We start from the raw sequence: 26,476 nt of genomic DNA, 5'->3' as shown, positions 1-26,476 counted from the left end.
GTATCAGTCAGGATTTTTACCTAAACATTCAGCTGTACATCAACTTATTGAACTTTATAACACAATATTAAATTCTCTTGAAAAAAAAGAATTCAGTTGCTTCGTTTTCTGTGATTTTTCCAAAGCATTTGATAAAGTATGGCATAATGGACTTATATATAAAATGAATTCTTATGGAATAAAGGGAAATTTACTTGCATGGACTAAAAATTATCTTTTTCAAAGAAAACAAAAAGTAGTTATTAGAGATTCGTCTTCGTCATTGTCCATTGTTTCTGCGGGGGTCCCCCAAGGCTCTGTTCTCGGTCCCCTTTTATTTTTGCTGTATATAAATGATATTGGCGAAAATTTAATTTCACTGACTAGACTTTTTGCTGATGATACGTCGCTGGGATATTCCACCGCAAGCATTACAGACTTAGAGGTAGTAGTTAATCATGATTTAAACAAACTCAATGATTGGTAAAAAAATTGGTTAATGTCCTTGAACCCAGATAAAACGGAAATAATGATTTGCTCAAATACTAAGATTCCAAGTAATTTAAGTTTTTCTTTCAATGGAAGATCAATATCTAACACATCAAGTCATAAACACTTAGGTGTAACTCTCTCCCAGGACGCAAAGTGGAATGAGCACGTAGAAAATATTTCCAAAAATATTACAAAGCATTTAGGAGTCTTAAGAAAATTAAAATTTAAGATGAAAAGACAGAACTTAGAAAAAATGTATCTGGTATATATTCGTCCTATATTTGAGTATGCTTGCGAAGTGTGGGACAATTGTGGTATTTGCTATTCAAACAAATTAGAAAAACTTCAACTGCAAGCTGCGAGGATTGTAACAGGACTGCCAATATTTACTAAAACCGAATATTTATATTTAGAGACTGGCTGGGAACCCCTTCACAGTAGGAAGCACAGAAGAAAACTCCAATTATTTTATAATATGTACAATGGTCTCGCTCCACAATATTTATGTGATTTAATTCCCCCAACTATACAAAGTACAACTGTTTATCCACTGCGTAATGGCAATGACTTAATAGTCCCCTTTTGTCGACTCTCCTTAACAAATTCTGCATTTATTCCCTCGTCCATCAGAGAATGGAACAAACTTGATAATTCTATCCGTACACTTGATACCCTATCTAAGTTCAAACGCTATTTGTTGAATAATACATACGAAGCAAAGACTGTACCTAAGCATTTTATGTATGGTCCGCGGAAATTGAGTGTAATTTTAACACAGCTGCGATGTTCAGCCTCATTTCTAAATAACGACCTATTTGAATCAAATATAATACAAAGTCCATATTGTGCTTGTGGCGCTCCGCGTGAGGATTCATTTCATTTCTTCTTTAATTGCAATAAATACGCCGATATAAGGAACGATCTATTAACCAACATTCATCGTCTACAAGTGACAATAAATCTACAGTTGCTCACTGAGGGTAGCCAAACTTTAACATACGAGGAAAACTGTGAAATCTTTAAAGAAGTCTTTAGATATATAAAAAAATCAAAAAGATTCCTTGTAGTATAATCAAATAAGATATGACTGAACAAAAAACATCGTGTCCACAGAATTTCATTTATTTTTTTTCTTTATATTTGTATTATTTCCTATTTTTTCTTTTTTTTCTTTTATTTATATTTTTTCTTTTCTTTTCTTTTTCTCAATTCTCTATCCTTTTCCTTGTTAATTGCGTTAGGCTTTTTTTTTTTCTTTCTTTCTTTTTCTTCTCTGACTGTCCAAATGCCTCATTTTACTATTACCTTTAATATATATATACTGAACTGTGCATGCTCTGTATAATTGTTATTGTAATATTATGTAAAGGAGAAGACTTCATAAGTTGGTTAAACTTGTGTACGATCCTTTTTGTATCTATGAGCAAATAAAATCGTTATAAACTAACCTATAATGGTTTACTTTTATAAATTTTTACTTGGATGGAGAGTTGTCTCATTGGCACTCATACCACATCTTCTTATATCTATTGATATTTTGCTTATAGTTGAAGAAAAACAGACCAAAACACAAAAAGTTAACACTGAGAAATGAACCGTGAAAATGAGGTCAAGGTCAAACAAAACCTGCGAGACTGACATGTACATCATAATGTATGACCCCTCAGATGACAATGAACTTTTAAAACATATTATATAGTTGGTCTTTTGTTTAACATAGCATCTAAACACTGAACAAACCACGAAAAACTGATCAACTGACTACTGCTTATAGTATAACAGTGGCGTAGCTACCATTGACGCAACGACGCACTTGCGTGCACAAACAAAATTGCAGTTTCTTCTCGAAATTAAAAGATGGGTTGCGTGATGGGATATTTATCCATCTAAGAAACCAGACCAACTCTGTGCAACATTGGAGATGACGCGGAAAGAACTTGACCCAAATATATTCTGTATTCTGCAAATACTTCTCACCATGCCACCCTCATCCGCTACTGCAGAACGCTCTTTCAGCGCTCTGAAACGCGTAAAAACGTATCTGAGATCGACCATGGGACGAGAAAGACTTTCTTCATGCACTTGCACTGCTGTACGTTCATTTTAATTTTGACATTGACACTAAAGAAGTTGTTGACACGTTTAACAATGCCAGGCAAAGGAAAATGTTACTCTCCTAAAGGACCTCGGTTGTTAACTTCAGTCTTACTTACGAACGTCACATTCATATGTCACCAAATTAAAAATTGATTGTTTTAATTGCTTTGTTTTCGTATGTTAACATATATATGTCATGAGATGATCCAGACGTTCTCTAGCCCTTTCTTTCTCTGAAGCATAATAAATTGGCGAGCATTGCAAAGTTTTTAGATTTTTTTAGTCAGTTTCAGGTCTTTGATTTGATATATAGCAAAACACTCAGCTGTGCATACTTCAACTTCAAAATTACCCTCTCTGTTTGCTAAATATCTGAGGCTTCACCCCCAGACTTCCCCGGGCGCTGTCCTGGACCTGCTGGGGGCCATAAGCGACCCTCGGATCTCGTATACCAGAGCTTAGTATCTTTATACTCGAAGGCACAGTCAAGACAACGAAATTTTAACGAACTTTTGTAGTAAATTTTGTCTCACAAAAATAAGTTTCTTAATTATGCATTCAATTAACCATGATTTACCCTAATCAAAAGAGATCAAGGCGCTCACTAGTATATGGAATTGGAACAACAATCTTACCACGGATATTGATTGATATGCATAGTTATTTGTTTGTGTCCGATGAACCCGCATGCACCTACGAACGAGTCGACCGACAGTCCAACCATCATTGAATAGTTTTGCATTGATGAATTGGTTATAAGACCTTTGAGGTGCTTCTTTTTAACCATCTTAGATCGAAAAAAAGATTCATTTTCTTCAAATAACAATATGTATCATCTTACTGGTGCCGATTTCGCCTTCTTAAACAGCATACCCAAGTCTAGCATTTTGACTCTGTCAATGCGATACAAAAATGGATTAAATTATAAACCAAAATAAACGTTGACCACTGAACTATAGAAATGGGGTCATGATTAAATCAAACCTTTTAGACTGAGTAAGCACATTAAAGAAGTTTTAGAGTCGGACTGCTTAAATGTATCAAGATAAAGTGTCATCACAGAGATATGTCTCGCCTTTTTGTAATTTTGATAATGCAAATGTTGAAATTAAAATAGCAATACTTTAACATGTAATTAAGTTATGCAAATATTCAAAGTCGATGAACCATGACTGAAGGTACATGGCTAAACAATCTCCATGGAATGAGATGTGCCAATGCTAATACAACTGCATACCAAATACCATTGACTTATTATAAGTCGTTCCCTTTAAACAAACCTAAACACAAACATTAACTTGTAAACTATGTAAAATTTTCAAAGTCAATGAACCATGATCAGGGGTGGGGCTATATAATCTCCATGGAAACGATCCTTGCAAATGCCAATAAATTTGCATACCAAATATCATTGACTTAACATTAGCAGTTCATTTTAAACTGATCTAATCACAAACTAATACATGTAAACTAAGCAAAAGTTTCAAAGTAAATAGACCATGACTGAGGGGGCGGGGCCAAATATTCTCCATGGAAATGAGATGTGCTAATGCTTATATACAACTGAACACCAATTAACATTGGCCTACCACTAATGGTTCCCCTTGAACTGACCTAATCACAAACTAATACATGTTAAATTAGCAAAATTTTCAAAGTCTATAGACCATGACTAAGGGGGTGGAGCCAAATAATCTCCATGGAAATGAGATATCCCAATGCTTATACAACTGCATACCAAATATCATTGACCTACCACTAGTGGTTCCCCATAAATTGACCTAATCACAAACTTATACATGTAAACTATGAAAAGTTTCAAAGTCAATAGACCTTGACTGAGGGGGCGGGGCCAAATAATCTCTATGATATTGAGATGTGCCAATGCTAATACAACTGCATACCAAATATCATTGACCTACCACTAGTGGTTCACCATGAACTAGACCTAATCACAAACTAATACATTGTTGACGCCGCCGCCGCCGTCGCCGGAAACAGCATACCTATGTCTCGCTTTTTGACTCCGTCAAGGCGAGACAAAAACCGTGACATTTCTGTATGATAAATCAATCTTATATTTCATATGATATGACTAAAAATAAGCAGAATTGTATTAAGTTGTGGCTTATTTGAATGCTATTGTAAATTCTATGAGTCTTAAATCTAACATTATATTCTTTCAGGTGTTAGTTTCTTTTCGATACTATGCCAAGGGGGACTTTCATTCTGAAGTTGGCGATCTTCATGGAATTTCTCGAGCCAGCGTGTCAAGATGTGTCATGAGGGTTTCTCATGCCATAGTCCGTGATATTGACAATATTAAATTTCCAACAACGAAAGCAGAATTAAGTAAAATCAAAAAGGGTTTTTACAATATAGCAAAGGTCCCAAATGTCATTGGTGCTGTGGATGGGACGCTGATCCCGATTATTGCTCCAAAGGAAAATGAGCCAGTATATGTTTGCCGTAAGGGGTATCATTCCCTAAACATCCAAGCAGTTGTGGATCACGAGATGAGGTAAGTGAAAACAGAAACACAAATAGTCTTATATTTACAACTTTCTGGATATTTTTTTGTCTGACATTTGCTTTTTTGGTTATTGCGTACATCAATCAGGAAGTGGGGCTCACATATGGTTTTACTTTCATTCGTTATCTCTCTTGTTTTTTAAAACTTTCTTTACTGCAATGTCAAATCCGTACAATGAACAAACGTTGATAATATACATGTTGTTGTGTTAGACGTACATGTAATAGCAATTAAACTATATTTAGTCTTTTTCAAACAACACCAGTTCTGTGGTTGGATCTGCATCACTACATATATAGCTGCATCAAAACAAATCTAACTTTAAACACAGATGCCCCTTATGGCAACCCTTTTACAGGCTTGAATAAAAGTCTTTAAACAAGTATTGTCGATACCTATGTCATCAAATGTAATGTAAGTGGTAAACTTAATCAAAGTGCTTGAAAGCACTGAACGGTAAAGATTGCTTCAATTTATAAGTGGGAAGTAAAATTAAATATTGCATTGGTTGTTGTTAATTTAACAGTTATTCTAGACAAAGGAAGATGACTCCAATTTTATTAAAGATGAGGTTTAACAATGACATAATTTATATTTTTAGAACAGATTTTAGATTCCTGCACCTTGCAAAAGTTATGTAATTTTCTTGGCAGGTGAAACATCATTTTGTGCCTTGAATATCTGAGCATATATTACATCGATAAATTTCTGGATAGTATGTATAGAATGTTATGATCAATGCACTATATTTTGTGTATCAAAAAAGGTAGTGATCAGCCTTGGAACATTTAGAAATCAAGTTAGTTTTGTCTCATTGGTACTCATACTGTATAAAGTTTCATCAATATTGATTGATCTGTTAAGGAGTAGTTGCGCTTACAAGACCTGTTGCCATTTATTGCTATATTAAAATTAAGTAAATTCAATTATCTCCCTTGAAATAATTCCGACCAGAAATATCTTCCTTCAAGCACATCCTCAGGTTGTGCACTACAACTGATTAAAGTTTCGTCCATCCCTTAAGGAGGAGTTGTGCTTACAAGACAGACAGACAGACAGACGGACAGGGTGATTCCTATATACCCACCCAAAAAACTTTGATTTTTGGGGGGTATAAAATGTGAAATTTTTGAAGAGGAGGAGGTGGGGCGCTACATTTTTTTATTCTCTCAGCAGAATTTTATTTTTCAGATTTACCAATCTTGTTGCCAAATTTCCCGGGAGTGTGCATGATTCATTCATGTTTTGTAATTCTGAATTGGGTTACTTCTTTGAAGAAACCCAAGTAGATGGATTGCTGCTTGGGGATTCGGGTTACGCACTTAAGGGTTATCTACTAACACCAAAATTGAATCCAAGCTCTCCTGCAGAGGAGAAATACAACAAGGCTCATGCCAAGACACGAACCATAGTGGAGCAGGCTTTTGGTGAGTGCAAGTCACGATATAGGTATTTAAAAAGAATAGTTATTTTTTAAATAAAGGAATCACAATTTTAGACATTTTGTCAATATATGTTGCATGTATTTTAAATAAACATTAAACAAATTTAGAAAGACCTTATTATAAGGAACATATGTACTAAGTTACTGTTAAATGTGAATTTTACATCATCATAAACTACCTGACCAAAAACATTTACCTGAAAATGTACTGTTTTAACACTATCATATTTCCAAGTTCAATGAACTGTAACATTGGGGTAAAAAAAGCTAAAATGATTTAGCTTACAATTTAGAAAGACCCTATCAAAAGGAACGGAAAATGTGTACTAAGTATCAAGTTGATGTGAATTCATCTTCATCAAACTACCTGACCAAAAAATTTAACCTGATCTGCTGATGGTTGGACGCAGACCAGAAACATAATGCCCCTCTACTATTTTAGGTTGAATATATTAATTAAAGAAAACATATAAATACACACTGGTCATTTTGAGGCCCTCCATAGCTTGCTGTTCGGTGTGCACCAAGGCTCCTTATTGAGGTAGTTGTATTGTTACCTGTAATTGCTTAATATAACTACATTGTGTCTTGGATGTAGAGTTGTCTCATTGACATTCATACAATTTTCATCTTTTTATGTGCAAAATACACTGAAGTATTGTCAGTTGATATTTGTACACAACAATTTCCAATGTAAAAAATATTGATATTTTTTTATTACAGGTGTTTGCATAAAACTGGAGGATGTTTACCATTTACACCTGAAAGATCTGCAATAGTTGTGACAGCTGTTTTTAAATTAAACAAGAAGTGTATTGATGATAAACTGCCACTTCCAGATTTAACAGATGAATTTATTGACAATGGAGATAACCATATTGTTAGAGATATTGCACCTGCTAATGTTCAAACCCTTAGAGAACGCATTATTCAAAGATTTGCCTAAAAAACTTAATATTTTGGAAAATCAAACAGATAAATCATTAAATTATTATATAAACGTACTGTATAAAACTGAAAAAGGTTACTTTTTTTTAACTGAATTTGAACACTGGGAATCCTAATTTTACATTTGATATAGTTTTGTATGTTACTGGACCTGAAAAGACAAGGTGTGATATAGGTCTTAGCTGACAAATTATTTAGCGAATTCTGAAATTTTAATTAAATATTTCTACTAATGCCTATATGAAAATATGATTCATGAAAATTAAAAAAAAAGTTTTTTGATGTACAGATAAATGTTTCTGTTTTTCCCCAGAAATATATATTTATAACATTTTTCAAATATTTTTTTATAACAGAAATGTCAATTTTTACCATTATGTTTCATTGCATGCACTCAATAATTCACAATTAACAAATTTGAATGAAAATTTGGTTTTTCAGTAACATTATATAAAATCTTTTTAAAAATTTTGCTATCTTTTGACAAAACTGCGTTTCATTTTCTAAAGTTTCAATTTCAACTTTGTCAATTTAAATTTGTTTTTCAGCTTTCATATTTTTGGTTTATTTGTCATTTATCATTTTAATGATTGGAGACAACATCCTATGAAAACTTATAGATTTTTCTTTATTATTTCCTTATCCTTTTTATCTGTATAAAGTTAATTTGAAATAATAAGAATGTAATGCTCTATTTTGGTGAAACAGAATTGATTCAATTTATAAATTTTTAATATATTAATTGTTTATAAACATAATAAAGGTTAGTGGTGATATCACTTTCATTCAAAATTTAATAAAAGGATAAATCTTATGCTCCACAATTATAAATCAATAACAGAGTTGATACCTGATAGATTAATGAGGAAACTTTTTCATGTCTTAAAAATGATACATTTGGCAATCTTTATTTATGCTAAAGAGAGAAAGTAAGAAAATATTCACATTTGAAAATGTATTTGAGAAGTATACATATTCATATTTGAACTAATGGTAAATTTTGGTGGATAATAATTTCAACGTAAAAATGAATTTTAAACAGAGCATAAAATTTAACGCTATATCGTGTCAAATATGTATGACTCAAATCTATGGTTGGTTCCAGATATATGGCAAATTCCTGCGTTTCATGTTGTTTAGGTACTTGGTTAATAGACGGGTCAAACAGGTACCATGCATCATGAGTAAGAAATGCTTATTCTTCCGGGTCAAATTATTTCATGCCTAAAGGCTATTTATTTTCACAAATGGTTATGTCATAGAATAAGAAACTAACAAATTGCCATAGATTGGAAAACTAAAAAATGCAAAAGATTAAGATTCTAAAAAATCTGCCATAGATTGGACTGCATTGACGTTATATTTATCATAGATTAGAAATCTGTGATAGATCTGACCCACAATAGATTTTAGTCATACATATATTTTGCTGATGAAAAATATTAAAACTTAATAATTGGCGAAAGGTCACAAACATCTGAATCATGTGTAAATTTTAATTTCTTAAAGTCCACATATTCTTCTAACAATTGAAGAGTCCTTTTTTTTAATTTGCATGGCATCTTTCAGCATTTTCAACTTTTCCTTTTTAAAAGAAATCTATCTTTTTCTATAACCAACTTTTATCTTTCCAGTTCGAATTGTTCCCTTTCAACCTCCAATATTAAATCTGCAATATAAAAAAAAATAAAAGGAAAGTGCAAAATGTATATCTGTTTGCCAAAAAATTTTCAAGAATGAGTTGCATGACAGAAACAAAATAATATAGCATATACATTAAAATGGCTATTTTTTGATTGATTGATACTTACTTCATATTCATATTAAGTACTGCTCCAGCTTACCAATAAGTATAATCAATCAAGATAGTAATGACTAAAATCAATGTTAACAACACATATAATGCAACACATCTTACCATATATAGCAGTTTCAAAATTACATGGGTTTATTGTAGAAAACTTGAATATTTAAAGCGGAAATTTGAAATTACTGCAGACTTAAAACCTACATTTTTGACTTTTGCATTTGGCCTGAAAACAGAGTTATTTCATAGTGCATTTCTTTTAGACAATAAATGAAAAGGAGAAGGGGCTATAATGGCTAATATCGGCCTCAATTTCGAGAATTTTTCAAATTCTACTTATTCGTATGTGTATGGCTTTCTTTTTGCGATGGACATATTCATTTTATGAAAAAAATGTTTTTTTTGTAGTTATGACGTCACAATGCCGTGTTTTGATATCACTTCACATGCATATTTGCTGGATTTCGCAATTTTTTAGTCATTTTCACTAAGTTTTTTTACGGAAAAAGTACCAGCGCATTCTTGCCCCAACAAAATATTTTGTCAGAGCAATAATATCAACAAAAAGCATCTTATGTTGAAATATTTTCATGGGGCAAAGTTGCGCTCATACTGAATTTCAATTAAAAACTTGCTCAAACCGGCATCAAAAATCTAAAATTATCGTCCGTTTTTCATATATACCGGTACGCAAATTTTGTCAGAATAAGAGTTGACCAGGAACAGATGTATTTTTTTAACAGAATTTTTTGTCAATGGTTGATTACAATAAAGTTTGGCTATAGATAGTAAATAACAAAGTGTTTGTCTTCATTTTTTTGGTATAACATAGCCTCTCAAGCATAGCCTAGCACTTGCGTATATTTGTTGTAAGCGATTACGGAACTGACGCACGGAATTTTACTGGTGCTGTTGTTAAGAAGCTTTTTATAGCGGAATAGAAATCAGCGTATCATTCGTTAAATACTTAATATTACCAGACAGAATTGAAAGAACTTAATATAATTTAAAAGATGTGATCATATTTTTGAAAATGGTGGAATTCGTACTCCGTGAAAGGTAAGTTATGCATAAACTACACCATGAACATGTCACGTAAAAAGTTCTTCCATCTTTTCATATTATTATCTCTAAGAAAAATCGAAAAAAAAAGCAAAATTTTAATTCTATGATTTATTTTCTATTAATTGCTTCAAAGTTATTCAAAATTAAGTATTTAAAACGGAACACAGATTACAAAACACGTATAAAATTCCACGGCACAGCAGACGAAAACTTCATTTTCATTTTGCACGTCTGTTTGGTAAAACAAAAATAATTTAGACCATGACATAATCAACAATTATTAAATGGCCATATCAATGATATAAACAATTTAGTTGAATCGTAAATAAGTAGTAAAGAAATGAAAACGAAATAATATTGTTCCGTCCGTTTATGAATCAAAATCTCATATTTATCATTTTATTCATATAACCAAATACATCAATGAATTTGACAACTTAGAATGTTATTTCTACTATGGAAAATCTTATGAAAATTTCATGTGATGCACTGGCATGTTTCATCTTCAAAGGAATTTATTATATTTGATCTAAATTTTGTGTGATGTGAATAACAAACATCAAACATAAAACCTCAACATGACTGTTACTTAAAAAAGCAATTTATGTTGAACAGTCATTACAGTGCCGGGCTTGTCTTATGTCGAAAATGTTCTGGTATTCTCTGTAGTTGGTTTGCTGTCTTATTTATTCGCCTCCCCATTTAATATGACTATTCTGCACAACACATTGTAAAATGTATTCCGCCTATATTCATAAACGGTTATATCTATTCTCTTCTTTACAATAATAATTATTAAATTTAATCATGTTATTTCACCAATATTCTTTTAGCACAGGCTAACGTTAGATTTTGCAATACAGTTAACACATATATATTTAACAAAAACAGATTGCAATGAAATTGTTAAGGAGTTGAATAGATTTTGCAATTGAATTCATTAACGTACCAAATATTAATTGTATCCTCTTATGTTTTTTTTTCAGAATGGACAACATAAGAAAGGGACGAAAAGATTTTAAATGTATATTGTGTGAAAAAAAAACCCTGGAAGAAGACCTTTCTGTGGAGAAGCAAATAAAAATCTGCGCAATTTTCTCAGTAAGAGTTTCCTTGTTTTACCTAATGATGATGACGTAATATGTGATACTTGTCGACGGAAATACTACAGAGAAGAGCAAGCACAAGTAAATACACCAACTGTTCTTACAACTGATACAAATACAAATGATCCTGATTTTATGCCACCATGCATGCGCACCTAAAAGACCTTAAGTTCTCCTTTGTCAATATCGCTTTCTATTTCTTCAACAATTAAAGGTCATGCACAATGTTGTCTTTGCAAAAAGCGTGGTCCAAAACTTATGGTTGTTCCCCAAGAAGCACGATTTAACACATTTTTGGAAAAGAATATAATTATTCCTGCCGGATCACGGTGCTGTCCTCGTCATTTATGTACTGAAGGTTTTACAAAAGAAGCTAACGACGACATAACAAGTGTGTATACTGTTTCTGACTTCAATCGCAGCGGACTACTTGAATTGATCGATACAATTAGAGAACATGCTTTAAAAAAATAAAAACGCTAGAATTGACTTTGATAAATCTTCTTCTTTAAATGACACAGATTTTCGAAATTTGACTGGCTTAACAATAACTGATTTTGAAGACTTATGTTCTCACATTCCAAACTCAGCTATAAGAGATACTCGAGTACGAAGCATGAGAACATGCATTGTTATATTTTTTTCCAAACTTCGTCCAGGGATGTGTAATAAGATATTAGCAACTTTGTTTAATATATGCAAAGATTCTATCAGGAAAGCTATATCATCCGCAAGAGATGCAGTTAAACAGCACTTTACACCAAAATATTTAGGTTTTGATCATGTATCAAGAAAAAGTGTTATACAAAACCACACTCGTCTACTGGCACAAACACTATTTGGTGATATCACAAACACAACTGCTATACTCGTAATTGATGGTACTTATATTTACATACAAAAGAGTGGACAATTTAAATTTCAACGTAGTACATATAGCATGCACAAATACCGCAACCTGATTAAGCCAATGATGTTTGTAACTACTACTGGATACATTGTAAGTGTGATTGGACCCTACCTTTGTAACAGCAAAAACAATGATTCCAAAATTTTGAACTCAATTTTTAAAAATAACTTAGAGAAAATTAAGGAATGGTTTGAAACAAATGATGTTGTTGTGGTTGATTGGGGATGTCGACCTCTTAGAAGAATTTGGTATTCAAATTAAAATGCCAAGCTTTCTCAACGTAACGAGAAGCAACTTTCGGTTGCAGATGGTAACACAACACGTCTAGTAACAAAGGTCCGCTGGGTTGTTGAGTCCGTTAATGGTAGAATCAAGCAGTGGCGATTGCTTGACAAAGTATTACCCAATTCCCTTATACCGTATGCTGGTGAATATACACGTTTTGTCAGTGCCATATGTAATAAGTATAGACCACCACTTAATTCTAGTAATGCAACTGAAGACCTTCTCTTAGGTCAAAGAAGAAAAATGAGCTCATGGAACGAGTATCAAATGATGCTAATCAGCCGGAAGTCATTGATGATAGTGACAGTGAACCCGAGGAGTAAACATTAAACATTTGTATTCTATACTGAACAACTACTTGGCCATATAGGGCATATCGTATAATGTCAATTTTGTTTTGTATGTCATTGTTGGAAATGAAACTGACGTACGTCGATATCAGGGTACCACTATGTGGAATATTAGCAACAACTGTCAATTTTATAGAAATCAAAGCGTGAAAGCGCTGTAAAGGCAGTTAATTACAGGTTATGTGTATTTTTAGTCCAGTTATATCATTATCTTGCATAGTACAGTGTACTTATCAGAGGTGGCTTTCAGTATTTAAGATTTAGAGTTCTCTAATGATATTGAACAAGTTTTATGAATGTCATATTCTGAGCACTATATGAAGGCACTTGTTCTCACTTGTTTATGAACTTGTGCATTATGTCCAGTTTGTACCTTTTTTTATCTATGTTTATAGTCAAATTAGTTATCAAAGGTACCAGGATTATAATTTAATAGGCCAGACTCGCGTTTCGTCTACATAAGACTCGTCAGTGACGCTTAGATCAAAATAGTTATAAAGCCAAACAAGTACAAAGTTGAAGAGCATTGAGGACCCAAAATTCCAAAAAATTGTGCCAAATACGGCTAAGGTAATCTATTCCTTGGATAAGAAAATCCTTAGTTTTTCGAAAAATTCAAAGTTTTGTAACAGGAAGTTTATAAAAATGACCATTTAATTGATATTCAAATACTGTTTAAAATAGTTAGGCATTTTCTTTTTAGTAATAAGTAAATGTTATCAACTGTATTTTATTCAACTCTGCAAATGTGGTTTGTTACTGGTAAGTATGGATGATAGTTGTTTCATTGGCAATCATAACACATTTCCTTATTTATATAATGATCTATATTCAACGACCTCAGGTACAAAAAAATGTATGTAACTAAACTGTGATGGGAAACCTTTGACTTCTTTCTTTTATATAAACTTTTGATTTGGTACTATAGAACTATGTAGAATAAATGTACATTGCAACATGTCAACTCTTTCAATGACAATACTTTTTTAGAAACTATAACTCCAACAAAATTATATTTCCAAGTTTAAAGTAATTTATGAATGAAAAAAGGAGTTCTTAATTAAGAAATAAACTGATTCGCTGAGCGCAGCTGGTTACACCCGCAGAGGTCCAACCCTGAACAGTTGGGGCAAAAATGGACACAATATTCAAGCTTGATACAGGTCTGAATTTGGATTGTAATTAAATATTTGACATTTTATAGTTTCTGAATAAATGTAGTCAAAGAACTTGAAATCTGTTATATGAATTGAATTTATATTCAATTAAAGATTTCTTGCTGTTGTGCAATAAACTGTGCTGTTGCGCAATACTAAATAAATCTGTTGCCAGTCTATAAACAAATAAAGTTCAATTTCTTCTCAATGTCATATTTGAAATTTATGAAAATCTATAGGGAGATTACATCAATAGCTATAAATATATAATTCAACAAAGTTTCATGCGAACTGCTTAAAGCATTTTTGAGTTGTTGTCCAACAACAGTGCACACGCTGAAATGTCTCGCCTTCTTTACTAATCACTGATATTATGTTGATAGTCCTTAATATAAAGCTTTATTACAATTGTCACATAAACTTAACATTAACCAAGAAAACTAAACATTGACCAATGAACCATGAAAATGAGGTCAAGGTCAGATGAACCATGCCAGGCAGGCATGTACAGCTAACAATTCTTCCATACAACAAATATAGTTGACCTATTGCTTATAGTTTAAGAAAAACAGACCAAAACACAACTAGATACGCCCGCAGAGGTCCAACCCTGAACAGTTGGGGCAAAAATGGACACAATATTCAAGCTTGATTCAGGTCTGAATTTGGATTGTAATTAAATATTTGACATATTATAGGTTTCTGAATAAATGTAGTCAAAGATCTTGAAATTGGTTATATGAATTGAATATGCAATTAAAGATTTCTTGCTGTTGTGCAATACTTAGTAAACCTGTTGTCAGACTATAAACAAATAAAGTTCAATTAATTCTCAATGTCATATTAGAAATTTATGAAAATAAAAAGGGAGCTTACAACAATAGATATAAACAATTCACCAAAGTTTCATGAGAATTGGTGACAGCATATTTGAGTTATTGTTCGAACTGGAAAATCACCCCTTTTTTTAATGAATAAAACCCCATAACTCAGAAATGTAAAATGTAAAATTTATAAAATTCTAAAGGGAGCTTACATCAATACATACAAACAATTCACCAAAGTTTCATAAGAATTGCTGAAAGCATTTTAGAGTTTTTGTCCGAAAACTGGAAAATCCCCCCTTTTTTTATGAATAAAACCCTGTAACTCGGAAACGTAAAATCTAAAATTTATAAAAATCGAAAGGGAGCTCATGTCAATAGATATAAACAATTCACTACAATTTCTTGCAAGTTGGTGAAAGCATTCTTGACTTATTGTCCGAAAACTGGAAAATCCCCCTTTTTTTAATGAATAAAACCCCATAACTCGGAAACGTAAAATCTAAATTTTATAAAAAATGAAAGGGAGCTCACGTCAATAGATATAAACAATTCACCAAAGTTTTATGCAAATTGGTAAAAGCATTTTTGAGTTAATGTCCGACATGTTGACGACGGACGGACAGATGGACAATGGTATACCATAATACGTCCCGTAAACGGGCGTATAAAAACTTAACAGAGCAATGAACTGTGAAAATGAGGTCAAGGTCAAATAAAACCTGCGCGACTGACATAAAGATCATAAAATATTTCCATACACCAAATATAGTTGACCTATTGCATATAGTATTAGATAAAAAGACCAAAACTCAAAATCTTAACTTTGACCACTGAACCATGAAAATGAGGTCAAGGTCAAATGACACCTGCCAGCTAGACATGTACATCTTACAATCATTCCATACACCAAATATAGTAGACCTATTGCATACAGTATAAGAAAAACAGACCAAAACACAAAAACTTAACTATAACCACTGAACCATGAAAATGAGGTCAAGGTCAGATGACACCTGCCAGTTGGACATGTACACCTTACAGTCCTTCCATACACCGAATATACTTGACCTATTGCTTATAGTATCTGAGATATGGACTTGACCACCAAAACTTAACCTTGTTCACTGATCCATGAAATGAGGTCGAGGTCAAGTGAAAACTGTCTGACGGGCATGAGGACCTTGCAAGGTACGCACATACCAAACATAGTTATCCTACTACTTATAATAAGAGAGAATTTAACATTAAAAAAAATGTTAACTTTTTTTTCAAGTAGTCACTGAACCATGAAAATGAGGTCAAGGACATTGGACATGTGGCTGACGGAAACTTCGTAACATGAGGCATCCATATACAAAGTATGAAACATCCAGGTCTTCCACCTTCTAAAATATAAAGCTTTTAAGAAGTTAGCTAACGCAGCCGCCGCCACATCACTATCCCTATGTCGAGCTTTCTGCGACAAAAGTCGCAGGCTCGACAAAAACTGGAAAATCCCAATAAAACCCCATAACTCAAAAATGTAAAATCTAAAATTTATAAAATTCTAAAGGGAGCTTACGGATTGATAATTTAGTCTTAGATGCAAGATTTTTTTATCAGTTGTTAGTGGCTTTGAACTAGCTGTCAGTAACTGCGAGTACTCTCAGATCTGTACTTGGTGTCTTTTTGTTGTTTGGATGTACAACTACCCGACCACGTCTACTTGTATTTGTATTTATCCATCTGATGAGTTAAGCCTCTTTCAACTGATTTTTATAGTTCGTTCTTATATTGTACTGTTACACCACTGTCCCAGGTTAGGGGGAAGGTTGGGATCCCGCTAACATGTTTAACCCCGACACATTCTGTATGTACATGTATGTGCCTGTCCCAAGTCAGGAGCCTGTAATTCAGTGGTTGTCGTTTGTTTATGTGTTGCATATTTGTTATATTCGTTCATTTTTTGTACATAAATTAGGCCGTTAGTTTTCTTGTTTGAATTGTTTTACATTGTCATTTCGGGGCCTTTTATAGCTGACTGTGCGGTATGGGCTTTGCTCATTGTTGAAGGCCATACTGTGACCTATAGCTGTTAATTTCTTTGTCATTTGGTCTCTTGTGGAGAGTTATCTCATTGGCAATCATACCACATCTTCTTTTTTATATTTACATCAACAGATATAAACAATTCACCAAAGTCAAGGTGAGACAACAAAACTTAGTGGTAAGATCTCTGAAATTTTTTACACGGTACAAGTTTTTCTCATTATTGGAGATTGTACGGTGACAGTAACACCTGTAACTGCTTAAACCCATTTCTTATGCACTTTAGTTCGATAAACTCACTGAATATCATACCACATCTCCTTATTTTTATATGCATTACAATTTACATGTGCATGTAATTATAAATATATATATATCAGAACAAAATTCATTGCGTCACTTTTATTTCTGCATCCTTTGGCACAATACAAGTTCTAAAATTACACAACATAAAACAACTAAATGTTATTTCAGATGAAAGTTTTGTTTCAGTTCCATTCATAGGATTTGTTAGAATTTTGTATGTTTTGCCAAGTCCAATAATTCGCTCTATGTGCACATGTTAATTGGAGACTTTTCTATCCCGTATAAGAGTTTTGGAACTAATTCTGTTTCTTTTTTTGAAAAAAGTTAACAATCAAATCTTGCACATTTAAACCTTTGTCTGCCATCACACTGTCACCTGGATGGCTGGATCACATAATTGAACTACAGTTTGTATTCTACATCTTTCAACTATTTCATAGTCACTGGTAGAACCAACATATGCATTAGAGACATAGTTGACTAAACCACCAGGCGTTGAACATACAAGTATTTTCAGTGTTTCTGTTTTTATATGATGAAAAGGTTGCCTGAACTCTAGGAGCTTTAGTTTTATCACGGGATATTCTGTGCTGTCAATAAAAATCCAAGTCGTAGGAAACTTTAATTTGAAGTTGGATGGCGAAAAATGCCTGACTAAACCACTAGATGGCCAAGTGTTAGCCTCACACCACTGTTTAGGCATAAAAACAATCCATGTATACACAATATTCTTAACACTAGATTCAATCTAGAATCTAGAAAGTTCAAAGTTAGTTGTATAATGCCTCAATTTCATCAAAGTCATAAAAAAACTGATTTTCAACTGACACCCTATCAATTTGAAAATATATGTATCTCAAACAATGTGCTATTGAACCAAGTGTGGTCAAAACAAATAAAAATTTAGTATACAACTCTAAACTGGTATAAAAATGCATGGCTGTGTCACGTGTCTTCATTTCAAAATTCTCTGCTGAAAACATAGACATTGATGGTGTTTGCGTAATTCCATCTTTGAAGCTCAACATTAGCTCGGCAGTTGGTGGTGGACAGTCATAAATCCTTTCTGCAGTATGAATGACTTCTTCAGGAAAACCAACTTTACAATCAAAACTTTCCTCTAGATTTCTACTACAATATTCATCAAGTTTAGTTCTTTTGTTTTCACAGGAAACTGCCCTGATTTTTCTTTTTGTGGACGATTCAGTCTCTTGCTTGGTCCAGGAAAATAGGCTGGGAATGGCAGTAGACTTAAGTCTCTGTATGGTGGGTTTGCGCCCTGAAAAAGGTTATAAAACATTAGTTTTTTGATAATTAAATGAACTTCCATTAGCAATGTATACTTTGTATTACCTGGCGAAATATTAACTAGATTTATTCATTACAATCTGGATAAAACTATGTTTGCCTGATTCAATGTATGTTATGTAAATCCAAAGGACAAACAATGAGAGACTTATGCAACAAAAGTACATTGTTTGTACCTAAATAACTATAATATTGATGAGAGCATGTCATTGTTTTGTTCCTGTTAACATTGTCATTGATATTTTTCAAGAAAGTCTATGAAGCATAGCTTATGCATTCCTGTCATTACTACATTAGCATAATTACTGCTAAAATAATTCTCAGTATGATATACCTCTTGTAAGAAATCATTATAACTGTAGCAATCACCAAAAAATCTCAAACAGATCACATTGAATCGTAATCCAAAAAATTATGACGTCTTGAATTAACGGGTGCAGGTCGTTTCGTAACCTGGTCGTTTCATACCTAGTCGATTCGTAACTAACTATGTTGTTTTGTAACTGAGACGTTTCGTAACCTTATAACAATATATCATGATATGAGTTGTAGGTTATGGAAAAAATGTTGAATAAATATTTTTATTAAAAATATAAAAAGACTTATTGATATATATAACATTAACAAAGGACAACATAATGATGAATCTCAAAGAAAGAAAAAAAAAATGAGTAAGTTAATGTTCTAAAGGAAGACGATTTACAAAAAAAAAAAAGAAAAAAAAACTTGAACTGTGCCAACGCCGGTACCAAGCCCGGGTGAAAAAGGAGGACGGTTATGCAATTGCATGTCAAAGTGAAGAAAAAAAAGTAGAAAATAATTATTTTTTTCAGGTCATGTGCCATTTTTAATCCTCTACGTAATCCCTTGACCCCTTATTACTTATAATCACCTGTCAATAGCTGTCATAAAACCATTAAGGTTCAACACCAGGCATAATCACCAATTAGCCAAGAATTAAATAATTTAATAATTTAAAACAGTTTTAAATTATTACAATATTGTTATTATTCGATGCATACTTTGATCATTTTTCAATAAAAAAAATATATTAAGTATGCAGAACTGTGATAAATAAATAACTTTTAGTTTAATTAAATTATTTCCTGTATTATATGAAAAAAAAACACTAAGAGATCTACACTTCCACTGTTCCAGAGACAAAACTAGTGAATTAATTTATATATATTGCCTTTAACTGTTGAATTTAGACAAAACAAATAGAGACACACTTTAAAACCATATATAATTACACCAGGTATGAAACGTCTCAGTTACTAATCGACCTAGTTACGAAACGACCAGGTTACGAAACGACTAGCATTCGAATTAACCACCCCCTTTTATTCTAAAACGATAATTGCGGTTGTAAACAGACTTTGGTTTATTCGCATGGCGAATACATATATACCTATATATTTCAAAAAGAAAATAGAGTTTTACCATGAATAGTTTCCTGCACGTAGTCTTTTTCAGTAAAATGTGCCTTGCAAACAACAGCTGATTGAGATGGACTCCACGATGAAATCGTGTTCTCGTCCAATCTGCGTTTGGGCCATGGCGTTGATCCAACTTTTCCTTCTTTTAAAGTCATTTGGAAATGCATGTCCTCCTCTTAAATGACATCCAGGTACACAACAACAAGTACTTGGCATCGTTAATTTAAAATGTAACTGAAATAGTTGCACAGTGCAGAAACCGGAAGTTGAGGAACAGGATCGGCTACCACGGCGCCACCTATTCAGGAACGATAATTTGCTACTTTATATAACTGCGAAATAACAATAACGTTAGACGGGTTCACGTGCATAAACAGAAATGCGCTTTAAATTGTATAATATAATTAATGTTCAGTCGACTCTTAATTATTATATCAACGACTGAAATGATTTATAAACATCTAGATTGCAGATAACACTCGAAATTAACCCGAGCTCTTTCCACACGGAATTCAAATAATTCTAGTTTGTCAATCGGTTGACTGCTTATAATGCAAAATACAAATATATCAAAAGTTTTTAAAACTAACAAAACACAATGATCGTTTCTCTATTTCCCAATGTAAATGAAATGAAACAAAAAACATTTTATATCACAATAAGAAGAGGAGAGAATTCAACATTTCCGGATCTACTTGGAGCCTAATGACCCCCCCACGTAGATAAGTTGGATATCGCGGAAGGAAGGATTAACCCGGCAACTAGAAAGGCATTAAAGCACTGCCTTTAAAAAACAGCAGTTAAAGTGTTTTTGCCTGATATATACATGTATTTCTTTTAACATTTCTTAAGCAAAAAACAAATGTCAAATATGATGGCTTGACTGAGATTTTTTCTGAATTTTTTAATTGTTGATACTTAAGAAGTTTTTTCATTATATTTAATATTCAATCATGCTTAATTTCAGTACGGAAAATCTTAAACAACAATTGAAATGATTTTAATTCAAGTTTCATGTGTATCTGCAGATGGCGAACATAGAAGGGAAGACATTTATTGCAGTTAGTTAAATTGGTAAATTCGAACACTGAATTGTTACACCAAACTGGCATAATTATTATTGATAACATAATACCTGAATTTGTGATAACTGTTGTTTAAAAAAATCATAATCATTGTCTAGTAAGACGAGTTTCTTAATCAACAGTTTTGTTGATCTGATATACTATCTCCTGATGTAGCACTTGTAACCTTGGCAATATTTAAAAAAGGAAGGTTGAGGTAATAAAAAAATTGGGTGGGGGTGAGGTGGGGGATGCACATTATATTTTTTAATTTGATATGAAGAACATGTGAAAAGTTTATAAAGATAAACGTGCTAAGAATATTTTAGTTTTAAGAAGGTTGAGAAATTGTTGAAATGTATAGTTTATGAAATTGCGAACTTTATTCATATATTATCTCTATACTAGTACTGTACGATTTAAATGTTATACCTTCTTTGTGTTTTTATCAACAGACTACATAAAAGTACGCATAATACTCATTTGGTAATTCAAGGTAAAAGAATACACAAACAATACTTGTTGATTCTCTCTTGTGAAAAAAATTCTGTAATTCAGTCATACATAGAACAAAATTTTAACTTTGTTGTTACCATAGCAACTATATTACTGATATTAAATAGTTAAACTTTATATCAATTTTGTTCTTCATTGTATTAATACAATGTTACACTAGTAATAATGTATTCACGTTGATTATTTAAGGTTTAATCTATTGTTAAAAGTACACAATACATAAAAAAAGGATAAAATATGTAAACAGCTGATATTTTAGCTTAGTCGGCATACCATTTTATGACGTCATAACAAGAAAACGGCAAAAGATAACTATTAAATCCTTGGTGTTTTATAAGCTCCATATCGTAGATATCATTTGAAAGAAATATCAATAGATTTGGAAGTGGGGCCAATTTTGCCCCTTAGAGCCCCTTCTCCTTTAAAAAATCCCACCTGCGCTTTCTCAATAATATTTTTACAGTGTGTTGTACTACTTTTGGGACAAATATCAAAATTATAGAAAAATTCATAAGCTCTAACTCAAAATATGGACAATTTTATGTTATGGGGGTATTGAAATCTTTTGACAGCTTCTGAAATGCTAATTTTTAACCTTTTTCAGCTGGACCAAATCACTACTTTAAAATTCATGACCCAATTTTTTTTGCAGTGTAATTTTATCCCACTACTTGCTATTTGAGGCATAAAACATGAAGAAATAAATTTGGAAGGGGTATAAAAAAATTGGCAAGTAACACACTGTCCACACTAGGGACTATATTTGTGGACAACGAAAATCTAACAACGATAACTGTGTTCATGGACCATTTAATAATTCCTAATAAAGACAAACAAATCAGATTTACCTTTAGTTAACATGGATGGCTTGATTTAACTAAAAGATATTAATTGATTACAGTATAAGGAGTCAACTTATTTTGCAAATTTTGCAAATTCTGCAAAAATGCTTGATTTTACAGAAATCTCTTCAGCTAAATGAGTTGTCTTAAGATTGAAAATCACACTAACTTTTTGTATTTTTTTGTGAGACTTTAGTTTTCTCAAATTTGGCAATTACTTTTTTTTTTGTGATAAAAGGGGGGGAGGGGTACAAACTTTGATGACGTTAGAAAAACATTGTGTCAAAATTACAAAATTAATTTTAAATCATTTCAAGCATGATTTGGTTGTTTAAATAATTATTTAGACAAAAATAAAGTACAATGTCAGAAAACGATTTAAAGTCAACTGCACATACCTGAGGTAGAAGGACTTGCCAAGTAAGTCTGGCGACTAACTTTTTTATCTGGTTGTTTGATTATTGTTGAAGAGCCAGTAACTGCAACAGCAGTATACAATGTCTGTTCTGTGTCATTGGTTTCTACAAATGAAATAATAAGTACATTTTTATAATAATGCTACACATATATATTACATAGGCATGCATGGAATAGTATTCTCCAGAGCACAACATATCAGAATATACACCACTTGCAAATAAACAATATATACACATAACTACAAACCTGCATGGAAACCTTTTTAACTACTTTAATGTAATGCTTTAATTTTTTTAATTTTTCATAGTGGTATTCTATATTTGTAAAAATCTATACAAAGCAAAATTCAATTTCACAAAGGTACAAGTGTATAAGCATAACTGACCCAAATTAAAGAAGGTGTAATATTATATGTTATGCAACATATATACTCATTACATGTTAATGTTTTCTTAATATTTTGAGTAATCCATTAAAATGCGCCTTTTATATCCTGCCATTTTTTTCCGTCAATAAAGTTTTTAGATTTAATGTTTTGTGTTTGTATGTGTGTGTGGCTTTGTTTTTTATAACACATACATAGAAAAACCCAACCTGATATGTTCAGCATATGTGAAGTATTATGTAATTTGCTGTGAAAATAATGTTATCGTGTATGTAATAATTTATAATAATACTTTAAAACATTAAATTTAAGTATTTGAAGTGGATGCACTTCAGTTTTCCCTCTGTGAGCCTCTGACATTCTTTAGTGTTCTGTATAGCTTTTGGCTACATCACATAGTAACAGGTGTTATGGTAACGTTTTTGAGGGTCCAATTGGGGATGAAAACTTCGTATATACCCTGGCAGTTTCATAAATATATACTGACATGTCTGTGTTGTTATCCAATCACAAAACTCCACACATGTGTAATCCCGTAATATATGAATATAATTACTTTGCTTTAGAATGTTCTTTGTACTTAGAAAGGCAAACGGTCTAATACATAATTTGTAGGATAAAAAGACACATAGTATCTTGACATGTAATTCAAACACATGCACAAAGGACATACCTTTTGCAGTAGTCCTGTAATTTAGCATTGGTGCTTATTAAAATCTTACAGTTTATGGTTTCTAAATTAATAGTCACAAACCTCTTAAAGGCAAATCTGCGCTTGATCCCCATGCTTCAGCAGCTGTTCCTGGATTTTCTGAAACACAAATGCAGGATATAAAAATATTTTAATGTACTGATTAAATTTAGTTTCCTGCATTTACATCAATAAATTTGAACAAACACTTCTTCATAGTCATAAAAAAATTAAGATAGAAAATATTTTGAAATTATTGCTTTTAATTTCTCCGCTTTACTGAAAAAAAGTTTTTTTTATATTAAGTATTATATATCCTAATGTTGTATAAACAGAACTTTGTGGCATAGTCCAAACAATAAACATTTATAACACTTGATATTACCATTGCCAGGCAGATTCAGAATGAACTTAATATTACTATGTGAAAGTAAAGAGATGTGGTTATACTAACTTGGAACAATTTGTGATCCTTGCTGGACTATTGCTTTCTTTGGCTTTGCTGAAAAATGTAAAATTTGCATATAGTTCAGAGGTTGACTTAACAAAATTAAAAAGTATGGCCAATAGGGCCAGTTAGAGCGTAAATTTACTGGCCCAACTCAAATAAAATTTGCCCTAATAATACTTTCTAAGTGAAAATATAGTCAAATGTAATGGCCAATGGGGCCAGTAGTCTTTATGTTCAACTGACCCTATCAAAATTCTACTGGCCTTGGGCCAGCGGGCCAGTGCTGAAGTCGACCCCTGTAGTTGTGTCAAAGTGATTAGCATTATTAATTTAACTTAAACATGTTAAGTATGTGTGACTGTAAAAGTCACCAAATAATTATGGAACTTGTGAGTGGAATAATGATATTTCTGGACAAATTTTACGGCTTGAGTTATTTATAGATCTATATGCTAATAAAAAAAAAATAAAACAGAAATAAAAAAAAATATAAATCAATTGTTTTAAAAACAATTGTTAAACGGTCTTTCCCCTCCGAAACATGATTAATTGGTTTTTTGGTTGGTTGGTTGGTTGGTTGGTTGGTCGGTCGATCGGTTGATTGATTGATTGATTGATTGCATGGCACTTTCTCTGTGCGACGCAGCTAACTTAAATAACGCCTATATTCTGACCGAACGTGACTGCGTACTTAGACATCCCGCACAGCCAAACGGACGCCTGAGATGACCTCATAAAAATTGATCCTAGCATCATTCGTTTATAAATTTTCTCTAGTTTCTATGTTACCTCGGACTTCCATTTGTCATCTATTTGTTGTGTATGCATTTTGATTGAATTTGTAGGAAAACGGAGTAAATTTTATCTTGGAAGTTTTATTTTCCTTATTTGGATATGCAATGTTTTATTCTAAATTTAGGTCCGCACGGGAGATGGTGTTGTGAAGTCACGTGACCCTCGAAAATATATGTCTGGAGTTAGAATATTAATTTCTTTTCAGGGGAGACTGTTGAACAGAGCACATGTGTATTGATTAAAGAAACACGATAACTATTGTTTTTATTTTGTACAGGTCATTGATGTAGGATCATGCATACATATTACGTACACATGTTTACGGGAGCACAGATTTGTATTTTAATGCATGTTTAGAAATTTGATTGTAGGATTTCAGTAATACATTGTTTTTAATTTCACAATCAAGCGGACCGCACGTGTCTCATCGATTAATTTCAGAAAATACATGAATTGGAGCAGATTTTTGCAGGGATGGATTTCTATTTCAGAAAGAAATTTGTACATAAGAAGGATTAGCATTTTACAGTATAATGTACGGGACTAAAAGCGATCTTCTTTTCTTTGAAATGGGATAATTTATAAAAATATCAGTTGAAAAAAAGGGGGGGGGGGGGAGTGTAGTGGTAGACTGTGGTTCATTATTGAGATAAGAAACATTTACAACATGATAGCTGCAAAGTTTGAAGTTTTGATAAGTAATTTGTTGATTCGACCATAACAGGGAGATTGACCCTGCAATAAAATGACGTGTACCATTTCGACAAAAAATTTCTAGTAAACACGTGTCGCGACAAACTTTTTGGTTAAATTGTTTTGTCGATATCTATAACTCTTTCTAGGAAGAAGCGATATGAACTTAATGTAAAAAATCACAACGTGACCTTGACATAGTTTTCTATTCTTTAGGACCAAGGACCTCAAATCAACAGACCCTAGGTCTCTATCACTTATGGTTTACCAGTTACAAATGCATATCACTTATTATAAATGCATTAGGGGAAATAACTCTCATATGGAGTCTTCGTATCGCTTCCGTCAAAATTGGACAAAAAATCCTGAGGATATAGCGAGCCATTTGGTAAAATAAATTTGTCGCTTTCTTTTACGGTTACAGAGGAGATGCAGTAACAAGGAAAACAGTGTTCAGGGAGATAACTCCTACAAAGAAAATTGTTCGGCTTAGAATGGGTGAAAATAAAAAGCGCATAAACTGTATGATACTATATAA

At 32.4% G+C, this 26,476-nt stretch overlaps 1 protein-coding gene and 2 long non-coding RNA genes across 4 annotated transcripts in view; 1 reads left to right on the top strand and 2 right to left on the bottom strand.

Moving 5' to 3' along the window:
* The first annotated feature begins 4,904 nt into the window (after positions 1–4,904).
* LOC127735634 (uncharacterized) lies at positions 4,905–7,357 on the top strand. Its single transcript, XR_007998534.1, has 3 exons — positions 4,905–5,089; positions 6,293–6,528; positions 7,269–7,357. It is a non-coding gene; the product is annotated as an uncharacterized LOC127735634 (long non-coding RNA).
* Positions 6,594–26,476, bottom strand: part of LOC127735625 (uncharacterized) — a 34,007-nt gene continuing 14,124 nt past the window's right edge. For both annotated transcript variants that reach the window (XM_052245861.1, XM_052245862.1), the window contains exons 4-7: positions 24,454–24,501; positions 24,063–24,119; positions 22,902–23,024; positions 6,594–9,162 (exon numbers count right to left, since the gene is read on the bottom strand). In XM_052245861.1, the coding sequence (XP_052101821.1) occupies positions 9,116–9,162; positions 22,902–23,024; positions 24,063–24,119; positions 24,454–24,501 (275 nt within the window). In that variant the 3' untranslated portion in view covers positions 6,594–9,115. The remainder of the gene's footprint in view (positions 9,163–22,901; positions 23,025–24,062; positions 24,120–24,453; positions 24,502–26,476) is intronic.
* On the bottom strand, positions 17,416–20,872 carry LOC127735632 (uncharacterized). Its single transcript, XR_007998532.1, has 2 exons — positions 20,086–20,872; positions 17,416–18,613 (listed from the first exon to the last, which is right to left on the bottom strand). It is a non-coding gene; the product is annotated as an uncharacterized LOC127735632 (long non-coding RNA).

Source organism: Mytilus californianus, unplaced genomic scaffold (genome assembly GCF_021869535.1).
Source record: "Mytilus californianus isolate M0D057914Y unplaced genomic scaffold, xbMytCali1.0.p SCAF_3, whole genome shotgun sequence".
NCBI classification, from domain to species: domain Eukaryota; kingdom Metazoa; phylum Mollusca; class Bivalvia; order Mytilida; family Mytilidae; genus Mytilus; species Mytilus californianus.
This window is presented reverse-complemented; position numbering and strand designations above follow the sequence as displayed.